Raw genomic sequence first — 14,862 nt, 5'->3', positions numbered from 1 at the left:
AAAAAAAAAAAAAAACGCTTTCAAGTGGCAAACTATAGATGGAGCAGCCCAGCCCTGGGGGAGGAGAGATGCCTAGCCAGGAGCCCTGGGGCTGGGCTCTGGCAGCCGGCCCCCTAGTGGCTGGGCGGACCCAGGACTAAATTCCCTGCATTAATGTGGAGTAACATGTCTACACATGTATTAATCCACATTAACTAATCCTGCTTAAATGTGATGCTTGGTTTGGGCAGATATCAAATTTAGGCTTACGTAGCCTAAAATCACCACTTTTAAGCCACATTAAGGGTACGCATATGTAAACACACCCCTAAGGCAGCTTAAATTGGGTTACTCTGTATTAAACGACCATGTGGACACGTACCTGGTGGGTTTGAAGTAACTGAGTGGTTTGAGCTCTTTATCATTTTACTTGTGGAGCTTTTACTTTGTAAGTGTGAGGGTCTGCCATGGAGAGGACACCTCTAGTGGGCCTGGATTTAAGGAAGTGCTTGTCATGGATTGGGAATTTGTGTGGAATGAGGATGGCCAGAAGAACATCTGCCAGTGTTCTGGGTGTGTACAAGATAGAAAGTTTCTTTATCAGATGGAGATAATGGTAGCAGGAAAGGGGATTAGGGTGGGTTTAGGCCAAGGTACTGGGATGCAGTGAAAGTAGGGATCTGGCAGAATAGGAGGAAGTCAGTTTAGGGTTCATGGAGGAGACAGAGCCAAGTCTTTCCTAACTTCTTTTGTTTCTTCATGTCTTCCTGACTTCTGGCATAGGTCAGGAAGATGAGCATGCATGTGAAGCATGACCAGGATGTTTGATGGGAGGACAAGCTGGTGAAGTTCTTGTTTTAGTGACCTGTATACATGTGTGTTCTTAAGCTTCCACAAAGTCAGTGTTCAGAGGTGGACAAACTCCCAGCAAGGCCAGGCCAGAACTGCTGCCTAATAGCCCTATTCCAGTGCCTGTTTCCCCCCTTGGCTTGCATTCTTTGTTCCATTTGACTTCTAGTCCAGAGGTATGTTTTTCCCTAGCAGCTTGGGAAGAGTGATATTGGGATTAAGAGTCTAACCTCAGCCTCCCGTAAGCAGCAGGGAGTAAGCATTCTTGATGCGTGTGGTGGGAGGGGGAGGGAAACAGGGAGGGTGTGCAGTGGTGGGAAGGACAGGTGGTGAGGAGTGGGTTGGTCTGGCAGGGTCTCTTGTCAACCAAGGAAGACTGCAACCTTTGGAGGAAGCTGAGTTGTTAGAGCTGACATTGTCTAACAATCTGTGATCTTTATCCCATAACAGCTAACTGATGAGCTTGTGATAAAAAGCTGGATTTCAAGCTGTAATTATCTTGCTGATCAGATACTGATATGAAGGAAAGATCTCGTGTCATGCAGCAAGCACTAGAGGGTCCTCGCCCTTGCAAATAAAGATTATCCTGTTTTCTGAGTGCACACAACCTTGAGATGGAAGAGGCAGCTCTCCTCAAAGAACATAGCTGATCAGCAGAAATACCGGGCGTATTCAGGAGTCAAAAAATGTGCTGGCCAGGATCCATTGTAGGCTTGCAATCCTGGAGAACTAGGAGCAGGAAACACTGCCAGAGGTGCATGCAAACTGTAGCACCTATGGAATGGGGAGTGGACTGGAAGGTTCCTGCGGGGTGGGAGACTGGGATGCCTCCCAGTAGAGAGGATGTTTGGATGTTTCCCAGTAAGAACAGGCAGCATTTAAGCACAGTGGTGCTGCTGGGTGGCAAATGCATGTGTGAGGCTTGTTTTCTCTGGGAGTTTTCAACAGGAAAGCAGGACATATAGGAGTCCTCCGGGGAGCATGGAAATCTCCAGCAGGGGATATCAGAAGGACACAAAGGAGTCCAAGCGGGTAGAGCTGGAGGGCCTCCAGTAGGCCTTCCTTTCCTGACTGGATGCTGTGGCTTCATCACCAGTTTGAGTGTTAGCTTTGCCTGCTACTGCATCCTATTAGATCCCTGCCTCAAAGCCCCAAGTTCTCTGTTCCAAAGTTACTAGATGCTCTGGAAAAGCTGTAATATAGATACTAGAGACTTGCCAGCAGCTGTCACAATGGATGAAGCCAGAATCTGGCAGATGCAGCAATCTGTATAGGAGGGAAGGGACCTGTTTCCAGTGGAATCCAACTCCTATAGGCAACCCAGGTTGCCAGCAGTGGGGTTTGGAGTCTTAGAACTACAGCTGCTACTGTGGTCTTGTCTCCTAACTTCTTCTCAGGGAGTAATGTGGATTATGGATAGTCCCAACCCACAAAAGCCACTTTATGCCATAGAATCCCCAGCCTGCCCTGGTAAAATTTGGTATTTGACTTGAGCTCAGTTCACATCCATAAAGCCACAGAGCAGCTCCTTGGAGACTTGCCCTTAGGGGAGGCCTCAGAAAAAAAACAGCAGTGCTGGAGAGAGGCTTTCTTTGCACTGCTGGATACACTCCAAGGAAAATTCAAAATTATGTGCTGAGTCCCAGGGGCTGCATATGACGGCAAGAAGTCGGGCTGGCCTGGCCTGTTGGTGCACACATTTGGATCAGACCAGGCTGGCTCCATGCCAACACATGGGGCTTGCAGCACTCCAGGTAGGAGCTGTGCATCATGGGCCCAGGCAGGCTCCATGCCTCCACATGGGGCTTCCAGTGGGAAGCCACATGTTGAGGCACAGAGTTGCGTGCCGTCGGATTGGGCTAGCTCTGTGCTTCTGTGCATGGCTTCCTGCTGGAGTGCTAGAAGCCCCACATGGAGGCACAGAGCTGGCCTGATGACACGCAGCTCCTGCCTGCAGTGCTGTGAGCCCCACATGCTGGCACAGAGCCAGTATGGTCCAGGTTGAAGGTGTGCACCAGCAGGCCATCTGGGCTGGCTCCATGCCACCATGTGCAGCCTCCTGGACTCAGCCAGAGCCACGTGCCACATGGACACTCTGCCTGCCACAGCCATGAGTGCCCTGAGGGCAAACCGCCTGCTGCTGCTGTTGCCTCTGCTGGTGGCAGGGGCTGTGCACCACTGGGGGGAGGAGGGGCATATGGCTGGGGGTCCCACAACCACCCCTGCACCTGCTCCCAAACCCCATGCCCACAGGCAGGAGTTCCCATCCCCACTTACCAGCTGTCCAGTCATGCACCACCACATGTGGCTCCCAGCTTGGGGTGCCAGGAGCTCTGCAGTGGTGGAGGCACAGAGCCTGTCCAAGTTAAATTATGTGCAGTCATACACGTTATGTGCAAAATTACACCAGTGCATATTTATGTAATTCCCTGGGGTGTAGCTAGACCTGAGCAGTTATCAGACCCAGCCCTGAAAGCACATTTCAGGCCAGCCCCGAAATCACATCCTTCACAATGGGCAGGGCCAGAAGGACAAAGTCTATACCAGTGGTTCTCAACCTATTTGCTGTACTGGGTCACGCTTGCAGCTCTCAATGTGTTATGTAGGCTGCACCCACAATGTCCTGTGCATCAGTTTAACAGGATGTCACATGGGCTGCAGCAGAGTGCTAATTGTGCCACTGGCCTATAGCAACAAACAGGGCTGCAAATCAAGAGGATGAAAAGGAGGGAAGATTTAAGTGTCTTGTTACTCAACCCCTTTTATGGGATAAAGTTGCTTTTGCATTTTCCTTTTGCCCACTGGTTGTTGACATCAGGCTGATTCTATACGTAAGTTTGTTCTGAAGCACAGAAACAGTTACAGCTTCATGTGGGTCATCTGGTCTTTTTCCCTTGAAAAATCAGCCTAGGTTGTCAGTGTAACTATTAGCTTTGCCTATACTTAGTTATCAGCAGTCACAGATTTATGTGCATCTTTAAAGAAAGCATTGACCAATGTCTATTTGAGATTTAACCAGATTAATATTACTTTTACCATCAGTATCCAAATGTCCTAATCATGGACCAGGACCTTAGCGTGCCTCAACGCCCAAAAAACCCAGTACTTGTCCATATTAGAGACAGGTTTATTTGTTGTCCTGTGAGAGCAAGCCTAGACTTACCAGAAACTAGAAGCCTCCCCACTGCTCAGGGGAGGAGGTAGAAGCAGACGTGGGGTGGGAGCCACCGCTCCAGTGGCTGGAGGAGGTGGTGGCGGCAGTGGCGGCACAGGAGTGTTTACATGGCCAGCCCCAAAGGGTGAGCAGGGGGCAGTTATGTAAATACTCCTTCATTATTTTAAATCTGTCATTCATGATGGGCAATTGGCTAGCGTACTAATAAAAGCCTGCTTGCAACATGTCTGCTTTCAAGTGCATCTGGTTTTTGACACCTACCAGATGCTACTAAGTGTGATTAGATTTAATAAGCATTTCATATGCATTTTCCTGCCACAGGCTAATGCAGAGAGAAGGTTCTACCTTCAGCCCTGGGCTCCACCAAGAGCAGAAGCCAGTCTTGCTTGATGGAGTTCATTACTGTCAAACAGAAGGGAGAGGCTATGAAAGGCCTGTTCTTAGAGGAATTTAGCAGTCCCATTCTCCAGTCCATCAGGGGAAAAACATTCTGTAGCAACTGATGACCGGTCTCCCTATCCCCCAAGCTATAGGTCCCAACATTTAGATGAAGTGATTCCCCAGTTTACCAATCCCACGGGAGTCAGACAAAGACCAGGCCCAGCTGGAACCAAAGCAGAGCCCAGGGGCGGGTGGAGGGGAATCCTAGCCCTGAGCCTGCAGGGCAGTTGTACCACCTTCACCACTGGGTGCATGTGGATGTAGGGGAAAGGATCAGGACCTGGCATCTCAACAGCTGGGCAGTCTTGGAAGCAGGCTGGCAAAGATGGGCCCTCTCTCCATTTTCTGGAGGGAGAACAAGCTGTCAAGGAAAGTCTGTGAGCTTGCAATTTAGCAACAGGAGATAATGATGTAATGAAGTTTTACACTTGTCCCTAAAGGTAACATGACGGCCACTTGCATCTCTCTCCATGACCTGAAGAAATCCTCAAGGGAGATAGAAGGGTGAGCATCTACCTAGCAGACCAACCCCCGCCAGTGAATCAGGCTCCCTGCCAAGATTTCCACCCGTAGGAGAGCACTGCGATCTGGCTGAGGAAAAAAAGCCAAAGGGGACAAAGATTGTTTTCAAGTTCAGGCATTTAGGGACAAACTACCACACAAGGTGGAAATCCACACCCCCCATCATAACTCAGCCTTGCTGTCACCTCCTCCTCGCACATCACAAAAAACCTCTAGCGCCCACTGTACTACTTCCGGTCGGGCGGCGCTATTTTACCTCCCAGAACCGGAAGCCCGCTGCCGGTTCCGCGCGCTTATTGGCTGCCTGCCGCCAATCCCCGCCCCCCAACGCCAACGGGAGAGAAGAGCTCTGCCCTCCACCCTCACTGCGGCGGGACTGCGTTTCCCAGCGCGGGGCACGCTGGGAGCTGGGGGTACCTCAGTTCCCAGCGGGCTCCGCGCGTCCTTAGGGAGCTTCCTGCTTCCGGTGCAGAGCGGCGGGACGGATCGGGGCCAGGGCCAAGGAGCGGAAAGCAGAGCAGCAGCTCGGGGTGGGAGCACAGGGCGGGGAGCAGAGCAGACTGGGCTGGGTGTGGGACCAGAGCGGCTCTCAGGCCGCGCGCGAGGGTAATTTTCTCAGACCTGCCAAAGGGGTTGGCCCCCGGACACCGAAATATCTCCCCGCGCCGACCGGGGCAGGGCCGAGGGCTCCAGGTGTCGCCTCTGTCGTGGCGGGAGCGAGTCTCACTGGCGTCCTTCGTCCCCTCTGCAGCGTTTGCTGGTGCTCAGGATCGGGCTCGTAGGCGCGGCGCCATGTCCCTGCCCGAGTGGCACATCGCGGTGAAGCTGGCGGACCAGCCCTTGGCCCCCAAGTCCATCCTGCGGCTCCCGGAGGCAGAGCTGGGCGAGTGCCCGCTGGGCGGGTGCAGCATCTCCTACCTGAAGCAGCTGATCACTGGGAAGCTGCAAGAGTCTGTCCCAGACCCCGAGCTCATTGGTGAGTCCTGGCAGTGCTGGGGGCACGGTCAGTTTTACACGGGGCCCTTTCAGCTGAAGTGCTTGAAGTTGCTACGAGCTGTTTCTCAGCTGCTCTGTTCCTCCCCGTGTTTCAGTAGGACCCTGCTATCCTTCTGAGAGAGGCTGTGAACGTTTTGGAGGACAGGAACAGGATTCGGATGGAAACGTTGGGCAGCAGGATGAAGCTCAGTACAGACAAATGGAAGGTCCTGCACCTAGGGAGGAATAATTAGACACACAAATATAACGTGGGGATAATTAGCTGGGTGACAGCACAGCTGAGAAGGATGTAGTATTTGGTGGATGGCTCAAGGTAAGTTAGCAGTGTCATGCAGTCACAGAAAAGCAGTGTTGCCAACTCTCATGATTTTTGGCTTTGTTCTTAAAATCTGTTCTTTGGGGATGTGAAAAAATGTAGCTGCTTTCATATTTATATTGATAAAAACAAAAAGTTAAGTTTTTTTACATTCCCAAAGCATAGACTTTAAGAATAAAGTAAAAAATCATGAGAGTTGGCAATACTGGAAAAGTAGATGCAGTTTGGGGCTGTATTAACAAGTGTATTAGGTATGAAAAAAGAGAGGTAATAGTCTCACTCTGCTCAGCACTGATTAGGCCTCACCTAGAATATTGTTTACAGTTCTGCGCTTTGGATTTTAAGAAGGATGTGGAGAAGTTAAGGGGGGTCCAGAGGTGGGCATAACAAATGATAGATAAATGGTTCAGAAGGCAGGCTGTGTGAGGAGAGATTGAGAAAACCAGACTTGTTTAGACTAGAGAGAAGCCAGGTCATGAGGGGACGTGATGATACTCTTCAGATATCTGAAAGGCTGTCGTAACAAAGAGGAAAAACAGCTCTTCTCCGTGGCTGCAGAGAGCAGAATGTAAAGCAATGACTTCAACTTGCAGCAAAGCAGGTGAACACTAGGTCTCAGAGACGGATATTGGATCTTGGAGGGGGTGGGGAAACTTCCTGACTAGTTGAGCAGTGAAGCAATGGAGTAGATAGTCCAGGGAAGTGGTAAAATCACCTTCAGTGCAGGTTTTCAAGAGGAGGCCCAATAACCATTGGTCAAGGATGATTCAGGAGTGACCTTCCTGCATTTCTACAGGTGTTTGGACCAAGTGATCTTTGGGGTCCTTCCGACTCTATAAATCTGAGATTCTATGTATAGTATATAACTTGAGTATTGTGCTGAAAAGGCAACATGCAAGTGTGAATCGTATTTAGGACTTCAGTCTTCTTTATATTCTAGGCATGTTCGTAGATTGATAGATGTTAGGGTCGGAAGGGACCTCAATAGATCATCGAGTCCGACCCCCTGCGTAGGCAGGAGAGTGCTGGGTTCAGATGACCCCAGCCAGGTGCCTATTTAACCTCCTCTTGAAGACCCTCAGGTTTGGGGCGAGCACCACCTCCTTTGGGAGCCCATTCCAGATTTTGGCCACTTTAACTGTGAAGAAGTTCTTCCTAATGTCCAGTCTAAATCTGCTCTCTGCTAGCTTATGGCAATTATTTCTTGTGACCCCCAGAGGCACCTTGGTGACTGGAGCCTCACCAATTCCGTTCTGCACCCCCATGATGAATTTATAGGCAACCACAAGGTCACCTCTCAACCTTCTCTTGCAGAGGTCCAGGTCCCCTAGTCTCGTAGGGCCTGGGCTGCAAGCCCTTAACCATACGAGTGGCCCTTCTCTGGACCCTCTCCAAATTATCCACATCCCTTTTGAAGTGTGGCACCCAAAACTGGACGCAGTACTCCAACTGTGGTCTGACCAGTGCCCAATAGAGGGGAAGTATCACCTCCTTGGTTCTGTTTGTCATGCATCTGCTGATGCATGATAAAGTGCAGTTAGCTTTGATGACTTTGTCACACTGACAACTCGTGTTCATCTTGGAGTCCACTAGGACTCTGAGATCCCTTTCTGCTTTTGTGCTGCCGAGCAGGTCATTTCCTAGGCAGTAGGTGTGCGGGACATTTTTCCTCCCTAGGTGCAGCACTTTGCATTTCTCCTTGTTAAATCACATTCTATAGTTCTGCCCATTTGTCCAGCCTGTCCAGGTCTGCCTGTAGTTGTTCCCTGCCCTCCGGTGTGTCCACTTGTCCCCACAGTTTTGTATCATCCGGAAACTTGGACACAGAGTACACTTCACTCCCTCGTCCAAGTCACTGATGAAGACATTGAAGAGTATCAGTCCAAGGACCGAGCCCTGCAGGACCCCACTACCCACTTCCTTCCAGGTCAATACCGACCTGTCCACCACCACTCTGGGTATAACCCTCTAGCCAATTTGCTACCCGCTGGATTGTGTAATCATCCAAGTCACAGCCTCTTAATTTGTTCACCAGTATGAGGTGGGATACCGTATGAAAGGCCTTCCTGAAGTCTAAGTAAACGATATCCACCCTTACTCCTGAGTCTAGGTGTTTTGTAACCTGGTCGTAAAAAGAGACTAGTTTAATCAGGCATGATCTACCTGCTATGAACCCATGCTGGTTTCCCGTCAGTATAATTTTTCCTGCTGGGCTCTCTCATATATGAGCTTTAATCATCTTTTCAAAGACTTTACCAAGGATGGAGGTGAGACTGACTGACCTGTAGTTGCTTGGATCCTCCTTCCTCCCCTTCTTGAAAATAGGGACCACATTGGCCCTTTTCCAGTCCTCCAGGACCTGTTTGTAACATGTCTTTTTGAAATGACTGCCGGGAAAGACCTGTTCTGCTATGACAAATGTTTTGTATTTGCCACAAATAGAATGGTGTTTTTCTGGCAGGGTGCACAGCTAGGCTTAAGGTAACCTACGTTAAGTGGTTTCTTGTTTTGAAATTGTCTGTGACTTGGCAGGTGAATTGCATGGAGATCACAGTATCCTAGAAAAGTAGGGCTGGAAGGGCCCTCAGTATGTCACCTAGTCCAACCCCCTGCTCAAGGCAGGATCATCCATGTTTAAACTATCCCATGTAGAATTTTATCTAACTCACAGTTAAAAACTTCCAGTGGCAGAGACTCCACAACATCTCTTGGTGGTCTGTTCCAGTGTTTAACCACTCTGAGTCAGAAACATTTTCATAATATCCAATCCTTGTTGTGTGCTGCGTTATGTGATGGGCTGAGGACACCACTGTACTTCATCATATATCCACTGTCTTTGGTCCCTTAGGGGCCTCCTGGCTTGATTGTTATGGGAGCAAACTGTTATAGTTCTATTATCTCTTGCTCAGATCTGATCTATTGTGGTCGCAAGCTGAGGGATGACCAGACGCTTGACTTCTATGGTATCCAGTCAGGCTCCACAGTTCATGTTCTACGCAAGTCATGGCCCGAGCCAGATCAGAAAGCAGGTGAGTGGGTGGACACCCGGATTAACCCATCAGAACTTTTCAACATATGCGTGTGTGGTATGGATCCTTCATAGCTGTAGTGAGGTCAGGTTCTTCTGCTTGAGTTTCTTTTCTAGGATTGCAGGGGAGTCATTGAGGAGAGATGACTCCCTTGGGGTTGATCTGGGAGTCTTGTGCTGAATTCTCTAGACTCTAGGTAACGTAGGGGAGCTTTCACTTTGTGATGCCTGATATGGAAGGAGCCCTGTGATCACAGCTTGGTGAACGGGGCTCTATTTCACTGATTCTCAAGGATCACTATCAGATCCATGCTTTTTTCCATCCTTTTTTTCTGCTTCTTGGGGGCCTTCTGCACTGAGCATCAGACTGGGTACCACTGAGATTAGAGAGTTGGGCATCCAAGACAAAGGTCTTGAGATTCTCCTACCTTGTGCTGCTCTGTTAGGCAGGTTTTGGCTTTCTTGGCTATTCAGGAAGGAATGAGGCAAAGGGCATTGGAAGGAAAACTGGATTGATATGATTTTTCCCCCTTTCTGAATGGTTTTCCTTCAGAACCTGTGGATAAAGTGGCTGCAGTGAGAGAGTTCCGGGTCCTTCACACTGCCCTGCACAGCAGTTCTGCTTACAGAGATGCCGTGAGTGTGGCTTAATTCTTCACATCCAAAGACTTGCATTGCTTATCATGTGGGATGCAGCATGGCAGTTGGGAGACAGAAAACATGAATAGAAGCTTTGGTGAGCTACTGCAATTCCAATCTGCCTGTCTGTTGATTCCACTGACAGGTCTTCAAGATGCTGGGGAACAAGGAATCCTTGGACCAGATCGTTGTGGCTACTCCTGGCCTCAGCAGTGACCCTATTGCTTTGGGTGAGTTCAGACATGGCCAAAGAGACCTGAAAGCTGCTGTAGATAGGTCCAAGATCACTTCAATCAAAAGTCATGCTCCAAGGATAGCAACAGTCAGTTGCCACAGGAGGTGTTCATTTCTGAGGAAGAAGGGATCTGTGTGTGTCCACAAGTCAGATTTTACTCCTGCAGTTCCTGTTGTTGGTAGCCAAGCTAGACTGGGAACTTCTGGTAAGATGTTGAGTTTGAGGAGCAGGGCTGGTGCATAAGGAAGGATGCAGTGGGGAAGAGGTGTGTAGTAAATGATTCTCCTTAGTACCTGCTCTTCCATGTCCTACAGAGGTGCAGTTTAAAGCTAACCCAGGCTTGTCTTGGCTTGGCCTAGTGAGTTAGCAGCATACAATCATAAAAGAGTAAGGCTGGAAGGGACCTCCAGAGATCATTTAGTGAAACTCCGTGCTTGAGGCAGGATCATTCCTAACCAAACCATCCTGCACAAACCCATTGTCTAACCATTACCATGTGGGAAACCCTAAAATGATGTTGCCTCTCCCAGTCCAGAGTCTTTTAGTGCGGACAGCTCTGAAGAGGTAGAAATTTAGCTTCGACGTCACAGTGCTTTGCAATAGCCACTGATATGTTGAAATGGTTGTGTGGAGTTAGCTGAGACAGTTTGTTATTTTGGCAGCTGGGGTTTGTGCTAGAGGGTCTCATGAAGAGGAAGTAGTGGCCTTAAAACAAAACAAAAACAAAAAAGCACTAATGGAGGTATATTAAGCAGTGATGCCTTCTGGAAGCTTCTGTGATCTATTCCTGTCCATAATGTAAAGTGGCAACAGGAACTGAGTGATTTCTGCTTGTACCTTGTCCTTGGACTGCTTGTCCCCTATTGTGTCCTGTTTCTGATTCGACCCATTTCATGGTTTCTTACAGGAGTCTTGCAGGACAAGGATCTCTTTTCTGTCTTTGCAGACCCAAATATGCTGGACACGTAAGTTCTGGATGCCAGAGGCTGAGTGTGAGTCACCGTGTAACCGAGCATAGTCTGCATTGTCACTCAGATTATTTCTCTTTAGGATGCATCTGTGTGTTACTTCAGCTCCAGTTGCCCTCCCATCTTCCAACCTCAGCTCTTTGTTATAGGAGCCCTAGAAAAGACAGAGCTGTCATAATAATTCAAGGGCTTTGCAGTGGGAAGAGAATCAGTCACTGCTAGATCCAAAGTTCAAATCCAGTCTTGCTTGGCTGCGCCTGAAAGTGTTCATCTAATTTTTACTTAGTGGTCTGGCTGAAATAGATTGGAAAGTGTTGTTAGGGGAAGAGGGGAGGCCATTTAGTCCTAAGGGGGAGGATGTCCACATCAAAGAACCCACCCCAGAATGGTTTCTCAGTGGCCCCTCATGTTTTCAGTACTAGCAAATGCTAGGATTGGGTGGGCTTTGCTGAGGAAACTGTTCTTTCTGCTAGAGAATGGGTTCTGTGGTATGAGGCTGGTCCACAGGGGGCAGTGTGGGCCAGACTTGATTTATGAGTAAAGAGAGGACTTCAATCAGCTTTTAAGGCTGTCAAACCTGATATCTTCCCTAGATCCAGGGACCCTTGAGTCAAGTCTGGCATGTGATTTGTGGATGTGCCTCTGTATTTGTTTGACCAGTTTGATTAGGCAGGTTACATCATCATGCTGCCAGAATAGAGATCTGTGATGGTGATGAGAGCGAGCCTGCCAGGAGACTTGAGAGCGGCCACGTAGGCTGTGCCAGCTTGCAGCCCTGAGGTGCCACTTCTGTGTTTCCTCCTAGGCTAATCCCAACTCACCCTGCCCTTGTGAATGCCATTATCCTAGTTCTGCACTCGGTAGCAGGCAGCACACCTCTGCCAGCTCCTGAGACCTCCTCGCGTAGCATGCCCTCCAGTTCCTACAGGGATATGCCAGGTGAGTTCACTTCTAAAGAACTCGGACATAAGGGAATATGTAGAGACATGGCAGAACGTGTAGGAGATGTGGAAGACATGGAGCCTTCCCCAGGCTGGGCTTGGCTTATTGAACCAGTAACATGCACATGCACACATAGTTGCATGCATTAAGCATTGACATTTGCACCTCTACTGAGTTGTGAATGCCTTAAAGCCTGTATCAGCCAATTAGGTGGCAGTAAAGGGGTTTCTGGGTATGTCTGACCTGCATTACTTTGAAGATCTTGCCTCAGACTGGTCTAGAGAAAAAGCTTCAGTCTTTCTCAACCCTTTTAGATTTGAGGCCCCCCTTGGAAAGTGTCAGCTCTTAGTTTTTGCTCATTTTTTGACCACAGAGAAATACTAGAGCAATTCTTCTGTTGCAGAGACCTTGGAATGACCACAACAGCCCAGAATGATTTTAACACTGTGAATTCCTATTTGAAATCTATGGGTCTATCTTGCGAATCATGTTTGTACATCTAATTGTCCTAACATTGTGTGGCACCCTATGGAACCCATAAAAGGATCTCGAGGCCCACCGGGGTGTCACAGCACCTCTGGTTTAGAGTCACTACTCTAGGTATATAGGAACCCTTCAAAGAAATGTGAGGGTGCTGCAGAAAGAGGTGCTGGTCGTCCATGAGGTGGTGCTCTTCCCTATCTATTGGAGCTGAACCAGGGCTCATCAGAAATGGTGCTGCTGAAGACTATATCTATTATCTCATCCAAGAGATGCAATCTCTTTCCCATGTGAGAGGATTAAGTAATCCCATGGTACTTTGTTGAAAGAGTAGGAGTTAGCTCCATAGTCCTGACCAAATTCCAGCTTGTGGTTATTCCGCCTCCCTACATTCCTGCTGCAGTTTCAGTAGATATAATTCCTCATTCCCACTTGCAAGTGCTGGAAAGCATTACTAGCCTGTTGTGTTTGAAGCAGTAAAGGGCTGAGGAATCTGGACTGCAGAATGGAATCCGGAGTTCAGAGAGAGATACCTGTGCTCCCTGCACAAAGCATGGGGAGAGTGAGGGAGCTCAGGCTGGGATTCAAAAATACCTGTGCTTCAAGGTGGCAGCTGTCTAGAGCAAGCTGTTCAGCAACAGCAAGGACAGGGCTGTCTTAACCCAGGGGTTCTCAGACTTTGTTCTACTGCAACCCTGAGTGCTGGATGGCAGCAGTGGGGGATGGGGAGCTTGCACACAACAGCTGCCTCTGCCATCCATCACTCAGCACTGCTGCTGTGTGGCACTTCCCTGTGCTGTCGCAGTACCCCCTGGGAAGTTTGTGGCCCCTTCTTAAGTTGGTCATGACCCATAGTTTGAGAACCCCTATCTTAACCGAATTTCTCCGGAGCCTGGTACTGCACATGGGTGTTTTTCATTCACTTGGGCGTTGCAGCCTGCCAGCAGCCATTCTTGGACACACTAAGCCTGGCTGCATTCTTATTTTCCAAACATGTCTAAATGAGAAGGAGGAGCAGGAAAAAGCATCCGTGCTTTCTTCATTATATAATGTCCTATTGTATAATAGTGAGGCATTATATAACAGATGGGAAGTAAAAGGACTATGGCTTAATTCCTTCTAAAGCCTAAGAGAACCGAAACCTGAATATCCCATTCTGTATCCTAGAGTTTCCTAACCACTGGGATATTGCCTGGGGTTAGGGGCACATCCCAACCCTCCTGTTGAAGATAGGCCACTGAATAAAAAAGAATTGAAGACTCTTGAATTTTTCTGGATCTCAGCTTTGGATTTGTGTGTCTCAGTTCCAGTTAAGTCCTTTATTGCATCTCACCCATGATGGCTACTACACTTCTGCTTGGAGGGTGAGCAGGCCATCTCTGGAAGACATAAAGTGCTGGTATCTTTCCTAAATGAAACCACATGGCATTTGTAGCACCTGACCATGCAATAGCCTGATTTAAAATATCTGAATGCAAAGGGTGGGGTGGAAGGAATCTAATAGTCTCTGCTGTAGGAGGAAATGGAATCTGAGAATTTGAATCATCTCTGGCTTTGAGAGTTTTTCTCCACTTGAATTTATTCTCTTTCTGGGGCAGGTGGCTTTCTGTTTGAGGGTCTCTCTGATGACGAAGATGACTTTCATCAGGTAAGGGTAGCGGGGCAACAAAAACAAACATGCTACAAAGAAAAATACAGTAATAAGCGATGAATACAATATGTAAGAAAGCTCAGAAAAACTATAGTCTTACAAAAACAAATGTGTTATCTTTGTCTATGAACAGCTCCTAATTTTTCTCAGCTAAATCCTCAGACTCTTCAAGAAATTCTTCCATGCATTAGCCATGTTTTTAAAACTTTACATACTTAATTCCCTGAGATGAGCATCATCACATTGATCACTATTGTCAAGGATGCCTGTGGGATCTTCCTAACTTCATGTCTTCCTCAGTCAGTGTCCACTAGCAGTCCTAGTTATTTTGGGAAATATGCTGGGTAAATTCTTCCTCTTTTGTTTGCCTGTGTCTGAAAACATCATCCTTGTGTGACATCTGGTCCCTGACTTGTATCTGGCTGTAGCATGAAACCTGCCCAATGAAAAGCAATCACATTTTTTTCACATTTTCCCAGGCTTTGAGCCTATGTAGCCATGGGGTGGATCTAGTTTGAAAAGCAGGGTGCAGCTGGTATGGTGCATCCATCATATAACACAACATACATTCTTCTCCAGTTAAAAAGAAACTAGAAGCTCTTCTAATAAGAAGGAGCCTAGAGTTATATTATTCAACTTAA

The 14,862-nt window shown here is 48.2% G+C and overlaps 1 protein-coding gene across 1 annotated transcript in view; it reads left to right on the top strand.

Annotated features, from left to right (window-relative positions):
* The first annotated feature begins 5,699 nt into the window (after window positions 1–5,699).
* Window positions 5,700–14,862, top strand: part of UBL7 (ubiquitin like 7) — a 19,095-nt gene continuing 9,932 nt past the window's right edge. The window contains exons 1-7 of the mRNA XM_019504455.1: window positions 5,700–5,942; window positions 9,188–9,307; window positions 9,860–9,942; window positions 10,091–10,175; window positions 11,088–11,145; window positions 11,954–12,087; window positions 14,169–14,218. Coding sequence (XP_019360000.1) covers window positions 5,759–5,942; window positions 9,188–9,307; window positions 9,860–9,942; window positions 10,091–10,175; window positions 11,088–11,145; window positions 11,954–12,087; window positions 14,169–14,218 — 714 coding nt within the window. The 5' untranslated portion in view covers window positions 5,700–5,758. The remainder of the gene's footprint in view (window positions 5,943–9,187; window positions 9,308–9,859; window positions 9,943–10,090; window positions 10,176–11,087; window positions 11,146–11,953; window positions 12,088–14,168; window positions 14,219–14,862) is intronic.

Source organism: Gavialis gangeticus, unplaced genomic scaffold, assembly GCF_001723915.1.
Source record: "Gavialis gangeticus isolate Ggan-Ray unplaced genomic scaffold, GavGan_comp1, whole genome shotgun sequence".
Lineage (NCBI taxonomy): Eukaryota > Metazoa > Chordata > Crocodylia > Gavialidae > Gavialis > Gavialis gangeticus.
The sequence above is the reverse complement of the archived record's forward strand: the minus strand, read 5'-3'. Positions and strand labels throughout refer to the sequence as shown.